Raw genomic sequence first — 17,981 nt, 5'->3', positions numbered from 1 at the left:
CTTTGAAATATTGACATCTAAGCCATATCCTTTTAAAGACAGAACAAGCCAAAGACAGTGAAGTGGTTTAGGCAATTTTGGGGGGGATATGAATAGGTAAGTTACAACATCCTGTTTGCCCTTTTTAACCGTGGCTGTCCTGTAAGTATAGATTAAAGTTGAGTTGCCAACAGTCACACTCATCTCTTTCCTCCAGTGGAATGAAGGCAGGTTATATGCACGCGCAAGTGGTTTATTTAATTTCTGTTCTTTTGCATTTGTCAGTAAAAACATAGACAACACTTCCAGTCCTTTTTTTTTTTTTTTTAAACTCCCAGGATTACATCCTGGGCTGGGATTTTTCTAATGGAAATGCAAGAAACTGCAGAGTAATTTGGGAATTTTAGCCCCATCAGCTTCTGGGGAAGAGGAGCCCAGCGTGGCTGCTTCCAGCCATGCGAAGAGCTCTGCCTCTCCTACACCCCCAGGACAAGGGCTGTTCCCAGACAAGAACAGAAAGAGCCCTGTGGCTCAGGACTTTTCTGCTAGTTTCTACTTTCATGTGAACGAAGGACGATTCCTGATGCTCCCCATACCTCCCTCTCCAGAGCACAAGGGTTGCAAAAAAATGGCAGAGGAGTGGTACAGACAGAAGGACACAGCTGTAAAAGACCTCCTTGGTCACCCTGTTCAGTCCCTGCTCCCTGGCACAAAGGTGCTACGCAGAGTCCTGCATTAACTTATTACCACTGACCTTCAAATTGCGGTCTTTCCCCCACAGCTGTAGTCCCAACAGCCCCTGGCATTAGACACCTTCTGATTTCCAACCTAAATCTAACCAGAATGACTTTACACATGCATCTCCTCGTGCCATTTTGGCTCTTCAGCTTCACTAGCTCTTCTCTCTCTGAGGTCTCCCTCCGCCCTGGAGCATGCTGCCCAGAGTGTCGCCCACCGTCCCTTCCTCACAACCAGGCCGCCATGTTGCCCACGGCCCCTTCCTTAAGGCCAGGCTGCCATGTCACCACGCTCCTCTAGAGATCCTTCCCACGAAGTCACTCATGGCAGGCGCCCTGGCTGGCGGGGGGAGGCCGTCGTGTCCCCGCTCGGGGGTGGCGGGGCGGGGGCTGAGGCCGGGCAGGCGCTCCCGCCCGGGCGGTTTTGGGCGCGGAACGCTGGCGGCGTGGGGGCGTGTTCCCAGCCGGGGCGAGCGGCCGAGTAGCGCCGGGCCCTGAGCGCCGGGAGCGTCGGGCGCCTTGGAAACGGGCGGAAGCCGGGAGGGAGCGGCGGCGGCGGCGGCGGCGGGAGGATGCTGAGCCCCGAGCGGCTCTCGTTGCCGGGGCCCGAGTACCTGGGTGAGGAGCGGAGCGGGGCGACGGGGCAGCACCCCGAGGGCCCGGTCCCCTAGGTGTGCTGCGGCCCGGCATGGGGAGGGTTCAGCGGGGCCGGGCGTGGCTGCGGCCCGGCCCGGCCCTGCCCGGCCTTCCCGGGGACAGCGGCGAGTGGCCTCAGGCCCGCGGTGTGCCCCCCGGCTGGGCCGGGCCGGGCCTCAGCGATTCCGTGTCTGCTTTCTCGGCGGGGGAGGGGGCAGCACCGGGGGGTTACAGGTCGGTGCTGTAGGGCGCTGCTTTGCCGGGTGCTTCCCTGAGGCGAGAGGGCTGCGGGGCCCTCTTGGGTGCAGGGAGCTCCCCTCCGGTGCCCTTAGATGTGGTCTCCGTGAAGGCAGCGCTGGCCTGAGGAAGGTGAGCTGCGGTATCCTCCCCTGTCTCATTGGCACTGTGTGAGTAGAGGCAAGCAACGTCCAGCTGCTCAATGGTAGACTGTAACCTCATTTAGCCCATTACCAACCTGTTTTGCTCACGGATCTATGTGAGCAACCTTATTTCATGCTCATTTCCCAACATTGGAAAGGGTGCTGTTCTTATGTTGGGAGATAGTTTGAATGTCAGCTTTTCTTCTGAAATAAGGTAATGTTGATAATGTTTCCCACATAAAATGGAAATCCTTTAACTTATAAAGCAGCTGCTCCCTTGCAGACTGCATTCTTTTTAAGCTGGCTCTAACAGTCTGTGTTACTGCTTGATGTTCCAGGAAACTAAGGAGCAAAGTGATTCGGTGTTAATGTGTCAAATAAAAATAATTAGGATGGAATAAAGTCAATATGACTTCATTTAATTGCTAAAGAGGAGATGAATCACAAGTAGTAAGCATTTGGAATGTGTTCAAGACAGTATTTTTGAAGTGAAACTCTTCAGCCATTACTTTCTAGGCCCAAGAGGCTATTTGGTAATAATTGTTATAAAGGTATACATAATTTACTGTGGCTTTCTTGTACAAGGAAAGGTCAGAAATGGCATCGATTGGTTTGTGCTACTTGTTCCACCATGATTTTGCCATCTCTGGTAAGTCAAAATGGAACAAGACTAGAGAAACGCTGCTGGCTTCTAGTAAATGGAAAACCTGTCTTGCAGGGAGGAGACTAAAAGAGCTTATTTTGTTTAGTCTAACGATAGTGTCAATGAGGAGGGATCTGACTGTTCTTTCAAAGCATATCATAGCACTAAAGAGAGATGAAGTGTTTAAGCAAAGGAGTGATCTAATTCATCTTAGAGTAGAATCTCTTTGTGCTATTGCTGCTAGGCTGCTGGTTGGGTACTTTGTGCATACCTACGTAACTGCAATGCTATTCTGTGTTAAGGAAACTCAAGGCAGAAATAAGAGTTTGTTTAGTGCTCTGTTCGGGGTGATTCTCAGGAGACTCACTTTACTGAAGTTCTTATTGCTGATTTCAATTCTGGAGCTAGTTCAGGTATTTGAGAACAGTATTGCAGCGTGCCATGTAGATACACCCTTTGGTTTTGTGCTACTGTATCGTACTATGTCAGCATTTTCAACCTACGCGTTAACAGAGACTCATAACTTTTCCAGAGTTGCTCTAGGCTGAAACCTGCAAAATTTCTTTTTTTTTTAATGAGCCAGCTTGGTTTTAGGTTCTTTTTTAATTGTTTTTAATGAAATAGGCACTTAACTTTTACTTGTGTGAAACTTGTCAGTAAGGATTGAATCACTCAAAACGATCTAGGAAGCAGACTAAAAATTCTTAAAGTGTAAGAATAAACCAGTCTTCCGTTTCACATCTGAAGTTGAGAAATGACTTCTAAGAGATGTGCAAGATTGTTAGGTGCAAGCAGCTTTATTAACCTACTTAAAGTGAGCCTCCTTTTATCTCTGTTTCACATGCTGATCTACCATTCCCTTTTCATTTTGTAAAACCTTCTAAATTATTCTGACATTGGGGTCAGAAAGACACATGTGTGAGCATATCAGGTTGAGCAATAACTTGTATAAGAGCCTGTTTTGTTGATCACTTAGTATATCCTCCTGTTTAGATTGCAATACCTGTTGTCTGTTAGAGAGGAAAAAGTGTCTGCTACATGATGGTATTGTTATTTAGCTGTAAATGTTACCAATAACAATGTTTTTATCTTCGTGAGACTTTGTAACTTACCAATCTGCTCACAGATCCTACTGAATGAATTGTGTATTAGCAGTAGGAAAGTGGTTAAAAAAACCTCAAACAAACAAAACCCCCAAAACCTGACCTCTCCCCCCCCCCCAAATAAACACACCTCCCCACACGTCTTCATAAGATGCTTTTATGTTTTCTACATTGACCTGGCATTCTGAAATCACTGCTCTTTGGATTTGTTCTATTGTGTGCCTCGAAGTCTTGTTAATATAGTTGTGTGATGTGGGGTTATAAGTAATTGTGATAAGTTTCACTTTCTGCAATTTCATTGTGAAGTTGTGTTGCCCCAGGCTGCCACATAAGGTATTCTCTGAGTCTCCCAGATCAGATGGCACTGTCTTTCCTGACCTGAAATGGGCAAGCTTCACCTAACCTCTTTTTCCCCTTTTCCTTTTTCAGTATCAAAACCAGGCCAACAAATAAAAGGAGTGGCAAAAATAACATTACATGCTACTTGCTGCATTACTTTTTTTTTTCTTTTTTTCCTATTTGAGATGATTCTTCCACGTCCAATTTGGATGCTAAGAGGGAAATAAAAGCAGTTGTGAGTTAAAATAGAAGGGAACAGCGAAAGAATTAATTATTCACTTAAGATGAAAAATAATTGCAAAGCTTTGGTACAGCAGAGTTCCTGGAAAATAAAAATCAGGGCAACACGTCTCATGCCACAGTGGTTGTGAGATAGTAGGTAGAAGAACAGAGATGACTGATACTCAGTGAATAGGAAAGGAGATGAGGTCTGCAGAGTTGGCAGAAAGGCTACAGTGAAGATGTTGTAACAAGCAGGACATTTTAGACAGCATTTTCACTGAATAAACAACACTTATTGTTTGCAATAGTGATGAAAACGTGTTTCTCACTTGATGGATGAGACTGGAACTACAGTAGGCAAAATGCGGCCTATTTGAGACACTTTTCCATGCCTTCCTCATTATGGTTTAATAACTGGTGATAGCTCAGTTATTTATAGCAGGCAATGGAGCACTTAGTGTATTGTTCTGCTCATGCAGCTGTCTTCAGAAGCTTCAAATTGTGTCACCCCCCCGCCCCCGTTATGGAGAAAAAGCAGTAGATTTTTGCAAATTTCTGAACTTTTATTTTTCTCTGGATTCTCCTCCTCTCTACTCCCCAACTCTAGGATGTGCTTTCATTTCTTCCTTTGCCAATGTAAGACATGTAAGAACACAGATACTCTGTTAGGGAAGTGCCTTATCAGTAAAGCATGGGGCTATTAAGTGCCAGAAACACGGTCATGTTTCTCCATCTCTCTCATAAGACATCTTGGGCTTCATGATTAGAAAGAACGTTCATGGTATTGGTGCTTTTACGAAACTGAGTCGCTCCCAGCAGAGAACTTCAGTTGTGTAGAGACTTTGCAGATACCTAGGGTTTACTCTTCTTCTGAACAGTCTTAAGAAATATTGAGTTGGAAAGTCTTAGTGCAATTGTTTTCTTTAACAGCATGATCAATGTAGAGGTTACGTTGTTATCCAGACATCTCAGCTGACACTGAGTCTCCTCAGTCTAGATATTTGATGAGCTTCTGTGAGGCACTCTGGCTGAAAAAGCTTATGGTCTAAAAAGAGAAGAGAATGCCTTTTTTTTTTTTTTTTTTTTTTTTTTTTTTTTTTTAATTTTTCTTTCTCTGTTGTACAGATAGGAGAACTATTATGTGGAAGATGAATGACTTCCCCACTGATGTGTAAGAGTTTGCTTGTAGAAATGTTAGATATGTTTGAATCTTCTTAGACTCAGTCTAGTACTTTCTCCAAACAATGGAGGTTTCATCCCCAAACCTGCTGTTGCACTACAGGACTTCCACCTTAACTTGAAAGGTAACAAGTGAAATCTGATCCTGATCTAGGTAGATTTCCAGAACTGGATTGTACACAGTCCTTCTGCGTTTGAGTGTGAATAGGTAGGGAGCCATTAGGCTACTTAATGCTCTTATAACAAGCTAGAATAACAATTCCACAATGTTGTTAATACACTGCATAAATTCAGATTTATTTTTTTTTTTTAAATGATAGCTCGACAATTTTGCATTGGCGAGGTGGTGATTTCTAGCAGCTGTACGACATCTTGCAGGAAGTGGTCTGCTGGAGGGACTTAGACAAGTCAGTCTGTGCAGCCTCAGGAGTGCAAACTGAGAGAGTACAATGTCATGGTTTGTGATTAATATGCTGATTAATTGTTTGAAACAAATTTTCAGTTATGGTAAAAATTAAATTATAAACTGAAACATTTCTTAAATCTTTTACTGAAAGTGGTTTTGAAACTGTGAACATATGAAATACGATATAGTTGTGCTGTGTGGCCACTTAGCATGTGTTCATGAGTAACAGTGCATGTCTCGCATCATGGTGTTATCTCTGGTGTGACAAGGTCTGCTTGTACTTCATTACATGTTCTGTCCTTCAAAAAAAAAAATTTTTTTTGAGGGTTAATAGGAAATTACACTGTGAAGCTGTGCAAAGCTGGAAGGAACTACAGCTGTACAGTGGTTTAGCTTTTAGGTTGATTGTTTTGTTTACATACTTCTCTTGCTCAGGCCTTTCCTTAGTGATATCTGAAGAGATTAAAAAGAGCATCCTGAAAGACCATTAATGCTGGAAAAACTTCCATGGTTGATATGGTTTTGTTCTTGCAGTTTGTATCCTTACTAATTCCCTCTCACATCATTATTGTTTTGGTAGTATTTGCATTAAATTGATTTTGTGTTGCTATAGATGTGTCTTTCCAACGTGCGTAATACAGCAGTGTCCTTAGTTAAGCTCCAATTTAGAATAAATACTGAAAGGGTATTTAGCTGTTAATTTATACACTCTTAGAGATTAAAAAATGCCAGAAATATTCCAAATACATTAAAGCTTGTTATGCTCTTGAACTTATGATAACTGAAGTGAATCATAATGTTAATTGCATCAAATAGTGTGTATTTTCAACACTTCAGTTGAGGAGGAGGCAAATAGTTAACAAAAGCTTGTTTTATTATCCAGGAATTCCCACTCCTGATTTTTCAACGTATTCAGTTATGCCAGGAATGAACCAGCTGGAAAAAAAAAAAAAAAAAAAAAAAGCTCTTATGTGCATATAGTACAAGTTGTTTTGGTAGACGGCTCATGTTCCAGAAGTCATCTCTCATGAAGAGTTGAGCAATAACGTAGCTAGCTGATTTGATAATAATTTGATAAATGAAGACTTACCTCTGCTGTAGGACTCTGTTCTGCTGCTTCTTTAAACAAGATATGTGATACGTATTTTACTATCCGATACCAATTTATCTTTCTTCACCTTGTTTGGTGCACTTCACTTTTCTTTTGCAGCATCTGCTGCTATTTTTATTGCATCTTCTGGCCATCCCATGTTTGCTATTCCTTTCAAGTGTGACATGCAGCACCACTTCTTGGTAAGTGTGCTGATATACTGATCTTCAGGTTTTCTTCTCTGCCTTTAGAAGAGGCAAACTTGTTGGAAAGAGAAGCTTCTTATCAATGTAGCATTAAGGAGATGCATCTAAGTTGTAAAACTGGGAAACTAGTATGCAAAAATAGTATGGTTAACGTGATTGTGTTGCCAATACGTGCTGAAGTAGGTATCACGTAACTGACACAAACAGTACTGTGGCACTTCCAAGGTCTTAATCGTCTCCCTTCCTGAGCACTGCTGATAATAAAAATATTACATATAGGCAATATCATGACTTAAAGGTGACATGTATTTCCTTCCTTCTTCCTGAATGTCTGGCTTTGAGATTTTCAGTGCATATATTCTGTTTCATGCAGTGGTATTATTTGCGTTACATTTTCCTTTTCCTTCAAGTTTTTTCAAGTGTCAGTGCTTGTTCTTACGATATTTGTAATCAACTCTATGAATTAGCGGATTGTTTGTTCTTATAGGAAGATTGAAAAAAGTCATCCAGTGGCTTATAAAAGGACTATTTTTACTATTTTAAATACACATGCAAAATGATTTGGTGCAGTTATGGCTAAATGGTATTAGTTGTGATTGTTTAATCTGTTGTAGTGAAGTCTCTAGAGATTGTGGATTGACTGTGGATGCAATTGTCACTTTGCCTTTTACATAGAAATACTTACAGATTTATATGACCTGGTCTGGCCATGCTTGAATTGAACAGCCGCTGTTTAGCCCTGAATTTGGTTCTGAGCCAAAAGTGCATTGATTCCAAAATTTGCTTTGAACCTTGGGCACGTGAGCAATGGTGGAGGTGTGAGCATGTGAATGTGGTAGTAGTACCATCAGAGGCCATTCTCCTAAGTGCTGCAGTAGCTGACTTGGAAGGACTGTTTATATTGCCACTGATTGGACAGAGGCTCTAAGTGTAACATCATTGTTAGTGGTTTAGTGATAAGAATTAAGATACTCTATGCGAAGGTATCTACTTGACATCAGGTCATGGGCTGCCTGAAGACTCCTCTGTGAACTTATGTTGTCAGATCTTTCTGTGAAAGCTGCCTGGTAGCAAAGCTTGCCTGACAGAAGAGAGTAGCACCTACCAAATGACTGTGGCAGGCACAGTTACTTACTGTTTGGGGTAGCTGCATGGGATTTCAGGGAAGAGTTTAGCAAATATGGGTTGCATGAACCATTAACTTGGAAGGGTTTGTACTAGTAGGGAGGAGAGCCTTTGTTGCAATAAGACATAAACAAATAAATGCTGAGGATGATAACTTGTTGTAATACTTCCTGCATGGAAGCTGCAGTATACTGGAATTCTATCGGGAAGAAAATTAGTAGAGACAGCAAGCTGTAATAGCACAGTTGCATGAGCATTTGGTCTTTACATTCTGAATTGGACTTGCTGCCTTGTTATTGCAAGGTGAGCCTCAAAAATATGAGCAACATGTCCACCAATACACCATTTAAGGTTGGACCAGATGATCCTTGAGGTCCTTTCTAACCTGGTATTCTATGATTATCTCCCTGAATTTTCAAAAAGATTGAAACTGTTAAAAACTTATGAATCATCCCATTTATTTTGGACAGGACCCCATGGATTTTTAGCTCTGCTTGCATAAATAGTTAACATTCCAGTATGATTCCAGTGTTTGTTATGGAAAGTACCATTTCTATAAATTATGAAACTACTATTTTGCTATAACCAGACTCCTGGCACTCTATTTTGCCTCTCTGACCTGCTAGAACCTGCCTGCAAATTAAATTTTATTCTGTGACTTTTCTGTGTAGGGTAGAGTTGGTTGGGTTATAAAACATACTACTTGTACCGTTCCATGGAACTGGGCAGCCAGCGAACAGGAAGCCAGAGCTGGAATTTGGTTTGGCAGTGTGAACTGTGCTACCTGGAAAACAGCACAGCAGCTAAAGAGCCAAAGAGAGACACTTCTCAAGGAGATTGCAAGTGCTATTATTTTCTTGCAGCTTCTCCGCTCACCAACTTCTTCCCTCCCCCATGCCTCTACCTATTTTCTGGGAAATAGAGAGAGGTTCTTTGCCAGGATCCTTAGGCCATGCAACAAAAAGCTTAACAGAAATATCCTTTTACCAGCGACTGTATTCAACAATGACCCATATATATTTGTGTACATTTTTGAGCGTGACAGAAATGTCTGAAATTCTGTGTTGAATTTATTCTCCAGGAGCAGACTCAAAGGTATTTGTTATAGAGGTCAGCCCCATTGTGCTGTGTGGCACTGTGGAACCATGCCTGTCTGTTCTGTAGGCTTTTAGGGGAGAGGTTAATGACTCTAAAGAAGCAAAATAACAAAAATATGTTTCATTGATAGGGGCTATTCTACGAAAGGAGGAGCGTATACTTCGCCACAAAGTTTTGAGAATGGTTTTGCAGTTGAGCAGAAGTTTATTGCAGGCTGAGATGAGTGGAAGCCTGTCTGCTAGTACTGGTTCCTGGCTTAATCTGGTACCACTGACAGCTCAAGAGGGGTCTGGGAAGATGGTTTCTGAGTGCAAGATGGGCTGTATAATGAAGAGGGAGGAAGGATGGGCTGAAATAAAGCTACCCGGTTGCTGTTATCTTGAGCCTGTGACTGAGCTGCACAACTCATTCCTCCCTCAGGGGACACAGGTGCGCAGAGCTATTTTTCTTTAATCGCTCACATAAATTAAATTTATTCCTTTGCATTACAATAATTAAATAAAGCTACGCCCTGTATCTTTTAGTGCCAGATAATATCTTTGAACCTTTGGCTCACCATTTTGCTATCAGCTGCAAGGTATTTTCCAGGGTGTGCTTAACCAATTTTACCATTGTCCTGAAAAGTGTTCTAGGCAGAGAAATCCCCTGATAGCAATCAATGTTCATACATACTTTTAATCACTGTATCCACTGGGAATAATCATTTCCGGGCCTCTCTTGAAGTCCACCTGCCCCACACTAAGATGAAAGGGACTTCCATGCTGTGTATCAAGTGGTGCAGGCTTGATGCTTACCAGGATATTAAGCACAAATTAAAATGGTTTGAAGAATATTGATGTGGGTCTGAGGTTGGCCAGTTGCTAGTGAGGGGATGATGCTGCCAAGTCTGGAGCAGATTGGCAAGGAGCAAGAACAGCCTTTGCCTTTCCTATATCCCCTAAGGGTTTTCTCCTGCTCTTTTTAGGACACGACACTACTTGCAAAGGTGCAGTAGCATATATGTTTAGGATGGAGGTGTGTGCTTTGGGAACAGGGTTTGTGTGCTTTCCAGGTTAGGAATGATTTTCCTGGGTTCGTTGTGACTTGTCTTCTGATTGTTGAACTTGTAGATTTGGAACGTCTACTGCTTGGTAGCTGGCGCATCACCCCAGACTCGGCTCTTTGTTGCTCCAACTTGGTTTCTAGCCAAAAACATCAAAGGGGCTCAGTGGCAAATCTGTGCTGCTTCCTCTCTGGCAAATGCTTGATTTGTACAGAGTCTGCCCCCTGTAGAAGCAGCAAAATGGTTTGTGTCATACCAAACTATCTTTATTCAGAAGTCTTATAATTGAGTGGCATTTTGTGGTTGGGTACTGGCAGATCCACCACTTCTGAAATTTCCTTATGTTTGGTTTAGGTAGTTATTTGAGACTGACTGTTGAGCAATATAAATCTCTCTTGGCATTGAGACCTGTTCCCCACCTGCCACTCCAAGAACATTCACTGATGCTTGTATGGAAACAGATGTACTTTTATTTGCGCCTTTAGGAAAAAATTTTTACAGAACAACCTTAGAGCTACTTGGCTTTGGTAAGGAGGGAAGGGCAGGGAACACCTAAAGCTCTGCAACAGCCCCATAGATAAGGCATTGACCATCTGTATATGAAAGATGGCTGTGACTCAGAACAGATATCAGGAACTCCTCTTGAGTATTTTCCAGTGAGGCAGTCTCACAACTCCTTCTCCTCTTCCTTCACTTCCAGAATCTCAGGAGAAAAGGGTCAGCACTGTTAATGACTAACACTGTGTAGCCAGGAAGGAAAGCAGGATTTAGGTCAGGAATTTTACTATCCATACCTGGGAGAATGAAACCTCCACTCTCTAACTGAGGGATCAAATGCTTGTTGGCTTGGTGTGTAAGGCACACAACTAGGCTAGTCTGGTTCTGGGCTTTGCAGGCCCCTTATATTCTAATTTCTGTCTCTTACTGTCTTTTATTTGCAGCTCAAAGACATGTCCTCACGTACATGGAGGATGCAGTGAGCCAGTTGCTGGAGAACAGAGAAGATATTAGTCAGTATGGCATTGCCAGGTTCTTCACTGAATAGTAAGTACATCAGGACGCTGCCAATAGGGCCAGCCTGAGGGGGGGCTTTTGGAAACAGGCAGGGTACATGGAGAATGGAGCTGGACACATGCTGATTATGTTGTGAATGCTGGATTTCACTGGGTTAGCCAAGGGCTGCCTGAGCATGTTTTGGAAACGTGCATGGGTTTCCTACAGTTCAGTACCTCTCCTGTTATAAACATTCATGTGAAGCAGTCCCTTTGGGGAACAGAGCTTTCAAAAGCATATAGAAAACCAAATTCTGCTTGCCTTAAACAGGGCTGTTAGTGTCAAAAGCAGACACTGCTTCTGGTTTCAGCAGCACTCATTCTTCCTTTTTCTGAGTATGAATTTGAACTCTTTTGTCTCCTTGTGTGATTGTTGTCCTGTTGAATGCTTTAACAGAATGCCTCTTCCTCCCTTATAACCTGCATAAGTCCTTAAATAATGATCATCATAATTACCACACATAATCTCTTCCTACTAATTCGCAAAGATTTTTTGGGGGGGGGAAACTGTGTGCTGATCTTCAGTGTTGTTGATGTTGTCTCAGCCGATTGCTGTATGTTTTGCCAACTTGATGATGTCTTGCACAATGTCTAAAACTCTTTCAGGCAGCTTCATTAAAGATCTTTTGGTAATGCGTGTGCTTGCAGTGGTTGTATGTTTCTGTCTTTTGATGCCCATTTGAAAATCTTTCCTTGCTTGCTTCCTTTCCTGTTATCTTTTTCTGAGGCAAATCAATATGCAGAGTATTTCACAACAATTTCTGTACTACAGCAGTGGAAGAGGATCTCAAAGCATATGAGTAACTTTCTCAATTGACCACAGTTTCAGGGTTTTTTTGGTGGTTTTTTTTTTTTGGTTTTGCTTTTTTCTGCACATCAGTGTCTGTCTAATCTTCAAATAAGATCTAACTTGCTAGTTTGACTGATTGGACAGCTTGCATTATATTTTCTTGCCCCATGCACATTTTCAACTTTTAAACAACTGAGATTCTCACTGGTAAATGAGTAACTAAGATAAATACTGCAGCAAGTCTGAGGGGAAATTCTGAAAGCTGCTTTTTTTTTTTTTTTTTTTTTGAGATAGGGTAACAAGCAGTTCAAGACTAGCATGGTTTTGACCATCTTGGCAGAGGAGGTAAGATACAGGCCATCTTGCTACATCTGTTTATATAACAGATCTTTTAGGTAGATGGCATTGTAACAAGAAAATGTGGTTTCTTGGTAGTACCTTGTCTCTTTTGCTCTCAACAAAGTACTTCCAACTTTCACTTGGAGTGAATCATCCATGTTGCAAAATCTGGAAGACCCATTCAAAACAGTATAAAGGCAATTTTGATAGAAGAATCAAGCTGCTTATCAAGGCTGTTTAGTTTTACTGTTAACCTTTCTCTGTAGCTTAGTGTAACTAGAACAAATACTGACTTAAAAGACCTCAGAAATCTATTTTGGAAACAAAAAATACTTGGTACTACATGGATTTTATAAGGAGATTGATATTTTTGTTGTTCTTTATAAAATATCTTAAACTCTCAAAATGCATTCCCTCTTTGTAGACTACCAAAGTTAAAAAAATGCATAGTGTCAGGAATGAAACTCTTATTATACAAACCAATGAACAGTATACTTCCATGTTCTGAGCAAGTTGCAGTGGTCACTGTTAAGTGGGGGTTGCAGGCAGTTAACCTACCAAGAGTAGGTTTTGGGGACAAATGAAGGTACAACCTGTGCACTTGACATGATTGGGAATCGTGATACTCTATCTGATACAGGTGAGTTTCCACAGAAGGTAATGCTGAGATTAGTCAGCTGAACAAATAGTCAGTAAAGAAGAGCTTAAGAAAGATAAAGAGCATGACTACAATGACCTCCACCCACCAACAGGATTTCTTTACAGGGGTTAAAGGCAAGGTGCCTCTGAAATACCCTGCTGAAATCGTCATTCAGGCATCTCTCCAGATCGGATTTGGTTTGCACCTGCTTTCAAGCTGACACCTCAGGGCCTTTTCTAAACTTCTGATCATATATACTTAAAAAATTAAATGGTGAGCAAAGAGGTCTTCCACACTTTTTGAAACTGCTCACATTGCTTCTCTATAGTATTTCTTCATCGTGACATGATAACCACCTGCTTTTCACTTCCTGTTCCTCTTCTACCTTTGAAAGAATAAAAGTAATTCAAGATCATTATAACAAACAAAACTGTCACCATAGAGCACAACCCTCTGATTGACTTAGGTGCTGGAAATCATGTTTTTCCCATTTATTTTCAAAATAAGATGTGAATTTCTACAATGGTTTTTTGTTCACATTGAGCATTCTGTGGCGCTTCTGATTTCTTGAAAGATAGGAAAAGGCTGCATGTTCATTTTTTCTGTGACTAATATAGAACTAATCATTCTGTCATTCTATTCTCTTTTTTTTTCCATTTTCTTTTCTTTTTTCTTTTTTTCTTTTATAGTATATCTGGAGTTTAGCAGATCAAACTGGGTCTCTGTACCAAAGGGTACAGGGTAGCAAAGCACAAACAGGCTTAGTAATTTTGAGAGCTGTGTTAAGATTTGAAATGTGGGATTCTTTATTTAAAGTGGAGAATAAATGATCGGCAGTATTGGTGTAGGTAGACTCAGAATACAAAGTTTCCTATTATGAAAGTGTCATACATTCTGGCTCCCGGGGCTTAGTGGTGAGCCCTCACTGACTTCTGTTCATCCATGCAACTGTCAACATTTGTTCAGGCTGTGCTTTGAAGGCTGCACTGGCTTTGTATTGCTCTGCCAAGCAAATAAGCTTGATCTTGATTTTTATCTTTAATCTCAGTATCTTTGAGTTTGAAGATAACTTGTGAGATTCCCAAAGGTTTGTGTGCACTCTCCCAGTGTTTTCCTTGTTTCAGGTTATTCTAAGTGAGAGGATTGGCATGTGCATATTTTGAAATATGCTGCAATGATTTGCGGTGAAGGGACTTGGTATTAGGGTGTCCACTTTTTCACGTTGTGCTTTCCCTATTCATGCTTACTTAAAATTAGACACCAAACCCAGGGTTTAGAAAGCTAGCAGGTAGGCCTGAGCAAGTGACTTTTTTTTTTTTAAGTGTGTATGGGATAAAATAATGACTTCTGTAACTTTTCAGAAATGATGATGTTAGTGCGTCAAGGATGGGTGTTAGATATTCTCCAAACTCTTCTCAGAGGGCACGCTTTTCAATAGAGTGGTGTTCCATGGACCTCTCTTGCAGGATTCACCACTGAAGAGCAATCATAGCCTTTCCATCATGCGTTGCGATGCCCCACCTTACTATGAGTCACTTCAAATCTTTGTGCCAGTTACAACAACTATTTTTATGGGTAATTATGAAAATTTTGTTGGGGTTTAGCTTACCTGAGTGAAATTTCAGAGCTGAAAACTATGTGGTCATGTAGGTCTGTATGGATCAGGCAGGAAGTGTTTTGCAGGCAATGAGTGTTTCTAGTTGTTTCTAGGAAATGAAATTGGGTATGTATTTCACTGCTATCCACAGCCTAGCACTGGGATTGCTGATTGCAGGGGGCTGACCTTCATCTCTACAGTTCTCCTTCTAGAATATTTTTAGTCTTCAAGGATAGTTTTTCTCCCACTTTATTCCATTGTTCATTTGTCCCAGTCATGTGGACATCTGCTTTCAATCTTGGGAGTTCCTTGAGGCTCCCCTCATCTGACTCACTCCTGACTCTTACAGGAATAGGGATCAATCACACTTCTGCCAATTAATCCACATCTTTTAGCTAAATGAGTGAAATTATGCCTCTCTCAGGACTAGTCTTGGTTTTATAGATATGCTGAAATGCTACTGGTATTTGTTCATTACAAACCCAAGAAATCTCTGCTCTGCTTTTGAATCTCCATGAAATGCAGACTCTTGAAAACCCTCTGTGTAGTTACACACTAATGCTACTTTACTTCTTCCAGCCTAACTTCTGTGCCAACATATCTTAAAGGGACATGTTCCTCCTATATGTTATTTATCATCCTGTTTTCTTGATCTTTCTTGTACTGAAGAAAAACAGGGCCCCCATGCTAATGCATTTGATCACGCAGAGGGAATGTGCATAGCATCCCACTTTATGTTTTCTGGGATCTTAAAGGGAGTCTGTGTGGCTTTTTTTCACTTCAGCTGGAAGAAGCAGCAAAAAAAATTTTTGACGAAGAGACTTCCTACTAGTAATTTTTGCTTTTCTTCTGGGCTAACCCTTTGCTTAAAGCTTTCTCTTCCAACTTGCAGGTAGATGTGCTACTCTGTTCAAGACTCTTTGGAAAGCTCGGAAATATTAAACAGTGATAACTTACCTCAGACAAGAAACTCTTCTTCCTATCGCTTTTACAGTTTGTTTGATAAACCAAAACTGGAGACACAGGAAAAGGCTTTTTTTTTTGTCTGTGTTCTTCTCCCAAAACACTTCTTGTTTTCTTTTGTTTCTGGTGAAATGTCTCCCTGACCACCTGCCAGCTGGAGCATGATTGAGAAAGACATCTTGCTTTTAGCTTGCAGATGCATCACTACTTCCATTGGGCTCTGCAAACTGATGTCTGAGATCCCCTTTTTCTGTGAAGGATGTTTCTGCTGGCTCTAACTTGAAGTGCCCCTGCTGGATCTTGTGTGACAGTTTGATACTATTTATCTGAGAAGGTGTCTGTGATGTGTGTTTGGGGGGGTTGGGGGTCAGATACTGCTTTTAGATCTGTTGTGTGCCTGGCGATTCAAAATACCAGGTCTGCGCTGTGTAGAGCCCTGTTTTACACAAAGGAACGTTTGCTTTGTTCAGAGTAACAGGACTGCCAGTGCTATATAGTTTGAGATCCTTGGATAAGAAGATGTTATCATGGTGAGAAGTATCAACTTCTAGCAATGAAAGTACCTCATTTTCTCTTGCTGTCTGGATTGGCTGGAACAATTTTTTCGACTCATTCCTTAGGGACAAATACAGTATTGCTCTCTTGGCTTTCTCTGGCAATAGCAGTGACACAGGCTTTGGTATCAGAAAAACTTGTGGCTTGTTCAGTCCTGTGCTGCTATACAACATTACCTAAATAAATCTGTAGAGTAAACAATGTCCTCCTCTTTAAAATAGTCTCAGTACCCTTGGGGGGAGAGGGTGAGGGGGAAGGGTCAGGAACAGGACAGACAGATGGGATGCCCATGAGAAATAAGCCACTCACTGAAGACAACCTTAACTGGCAACTGGAAATAACCTGAATTATCTGCTTATAAAGAGGAGAGATTCTTAGAGCTACCTTAGAGCCATCAGGTTTTGGGTTTTTTTTCATTTCTGTATGTAGGCCTTATCATTGTCATCATCTTGCTGTCATCTGCTCTGCATCTTTCCCCTTTTCACAGTAACTTGTTCTGTCTTGTTCGCAAGGATAGTGTAAGCTCTTCAAGACAGAAGTGATATTGTACTGCATGTACTTTACAGCATCTAGCATTGTAGAATGTCGCCTCTGTGCTTTGTACAATTGTAGTATAAACAACAAAAATAGTAGTGAGAAGGTCCTTAGGGCTTTGACAGGTTGTGCCAGATTCCCTTTCTGAGAGATGGAGCCATTCATTAGAATTTCTCAGTAAGACTGTTTGGGGGAGGGGCGTTGGTTGTTGGGTTTTTTTAGTGTTAGTTCTGTGTGTTTTGAGCAAATCAGTAGCCTCTGGGAGGTAACAATACTTTCAGGTTCTTACATAAAATGTTGATATTCTCTCTGATATAATCTTATGAGCAATTGCAAAAATAATATTTCATGTGTTCTTCAAATACTGTCAGGATTCCTACATGTCTTCTGCTCTGGAGAGAAAAACACAAAATTATCACACTCAATGCAAGACTGCACTGAGCCATGCAATCGGTATGAAGCTGCTGCTGCCAGTGACCTAGCTGTGAAGCAGCCCTTTGGGCTGAAAATCTCAGCTGGGATAATGTGCTTGACCGTTCCTGACAGTCTCTTACTTTGGATTCCTTGAATCCCTAAGGCACTGCATAAGAGTGCTGTCTGCCTCTCCTTTGCTCTTCAGTTATCAGTGGAAATAGAATGAATCTATGCACTCAGACACAGCACTCGTGCCAGAAGCTCTGAGGAGTAGATTTTGCAGCTAATGTGAATAAGTTGCTACGAGAGAGACATTTTCAAAGTCTCTCTCTCTCCACAGAGTAGATGGATTTGCAGGACTGAATTTGTTGATAAGTCTTTCTGGGGAACCTATAATAGTTGCATATTTCTCCACTTAGAGTGTTGCTAATGGACACAAAGCCTTCTGTTAAAATCCATTTGTTGCCTGCCAGTCTTACCTCTACAGAGGAGTTGTCAGAATGGCAAATTCTCTTCCTTGTAATCTAAGTTTCTCCAACCCATATTAGAAATGGGATTTCAATACCCCCTGTCTACTCTGCATGGGATATGCATTTTTTATGAGAGCTATGGAAGATTGGGGGTGTGTGGATAACTCAGTTTATTTGTGATTAAAATTATGTGAATTTTGTCCAGAACCTGTAGACCTGCCACCTGGAGCGTGATGTTTTTATTACAGAAATGCTTGACAGCAGAAACAACATTGGTATCTTCAGCTGACAGGCAGGATCTATGAATTCCTAATTTTCCCAGAGCTGTTTCTTTGTAACAAACATTGCAACAAGTCCTAACCTGACAAATATGCTGATTGGGATGACTGCTGTTGAGTAAACAGCTGGAAAAAATGCATATATTAATGGGAATAACACACTG

General features: G+C 41.5%; 1 protein-coding gene across 1 annotated transcript in view; it reads left to right on the top strand.

Annotated features, from left to right (window-relative positions):
* The first annotated feature begins 1,210 nt into the window (after positions 1 to 1,210).
* The window catches only part of CSTPP1 (centriolar satellite-associated tubulin polyglutamylase complex regulator 1), an 87,252-nt gene continuing 70,481 nt past the window's right edge, over positions 1,211 to 17,981 (top strand). Inside the window, exons 1-2 of the mRNA XM_076344525.1 lie at positions 1,211 to 1,334; positions 11,127 to 11,229. Of these exons, the coding sequence (XP_076200640.1) occupies positions 1,289 to 1,334; positions 11,127 to 11,229 (149 nt within the window). The 5' untranslated portion in view covers positions 1,211 to 1,288. The remainder of the gene's footprint in view (positions 1,335 to 11,126; positions 11,230 to 17,981) is intronic.

Source organism: Aptenodytes patagonicus, chromosome 7, assembly GCF_965638725.1.
Source record: "Aptenodytes patagonicus chromosome 7, bAptPat1.pri.cur, whole genome shotgun sequence".
In the NCBI taxonomy this organism is placed as follows: domain Eukaryota; kingdom Metazoa; phylum Chordata; class Aves; order Sphenisciformes; family Spheniscidae; genus Aptenodytes; species Aptenodytes patagonicus.
The sequence above is the reverse complement of the archived record's forward strand: the minus strand, read 5'-3'. Positions and strand labels throughout refer to the sequence as shown.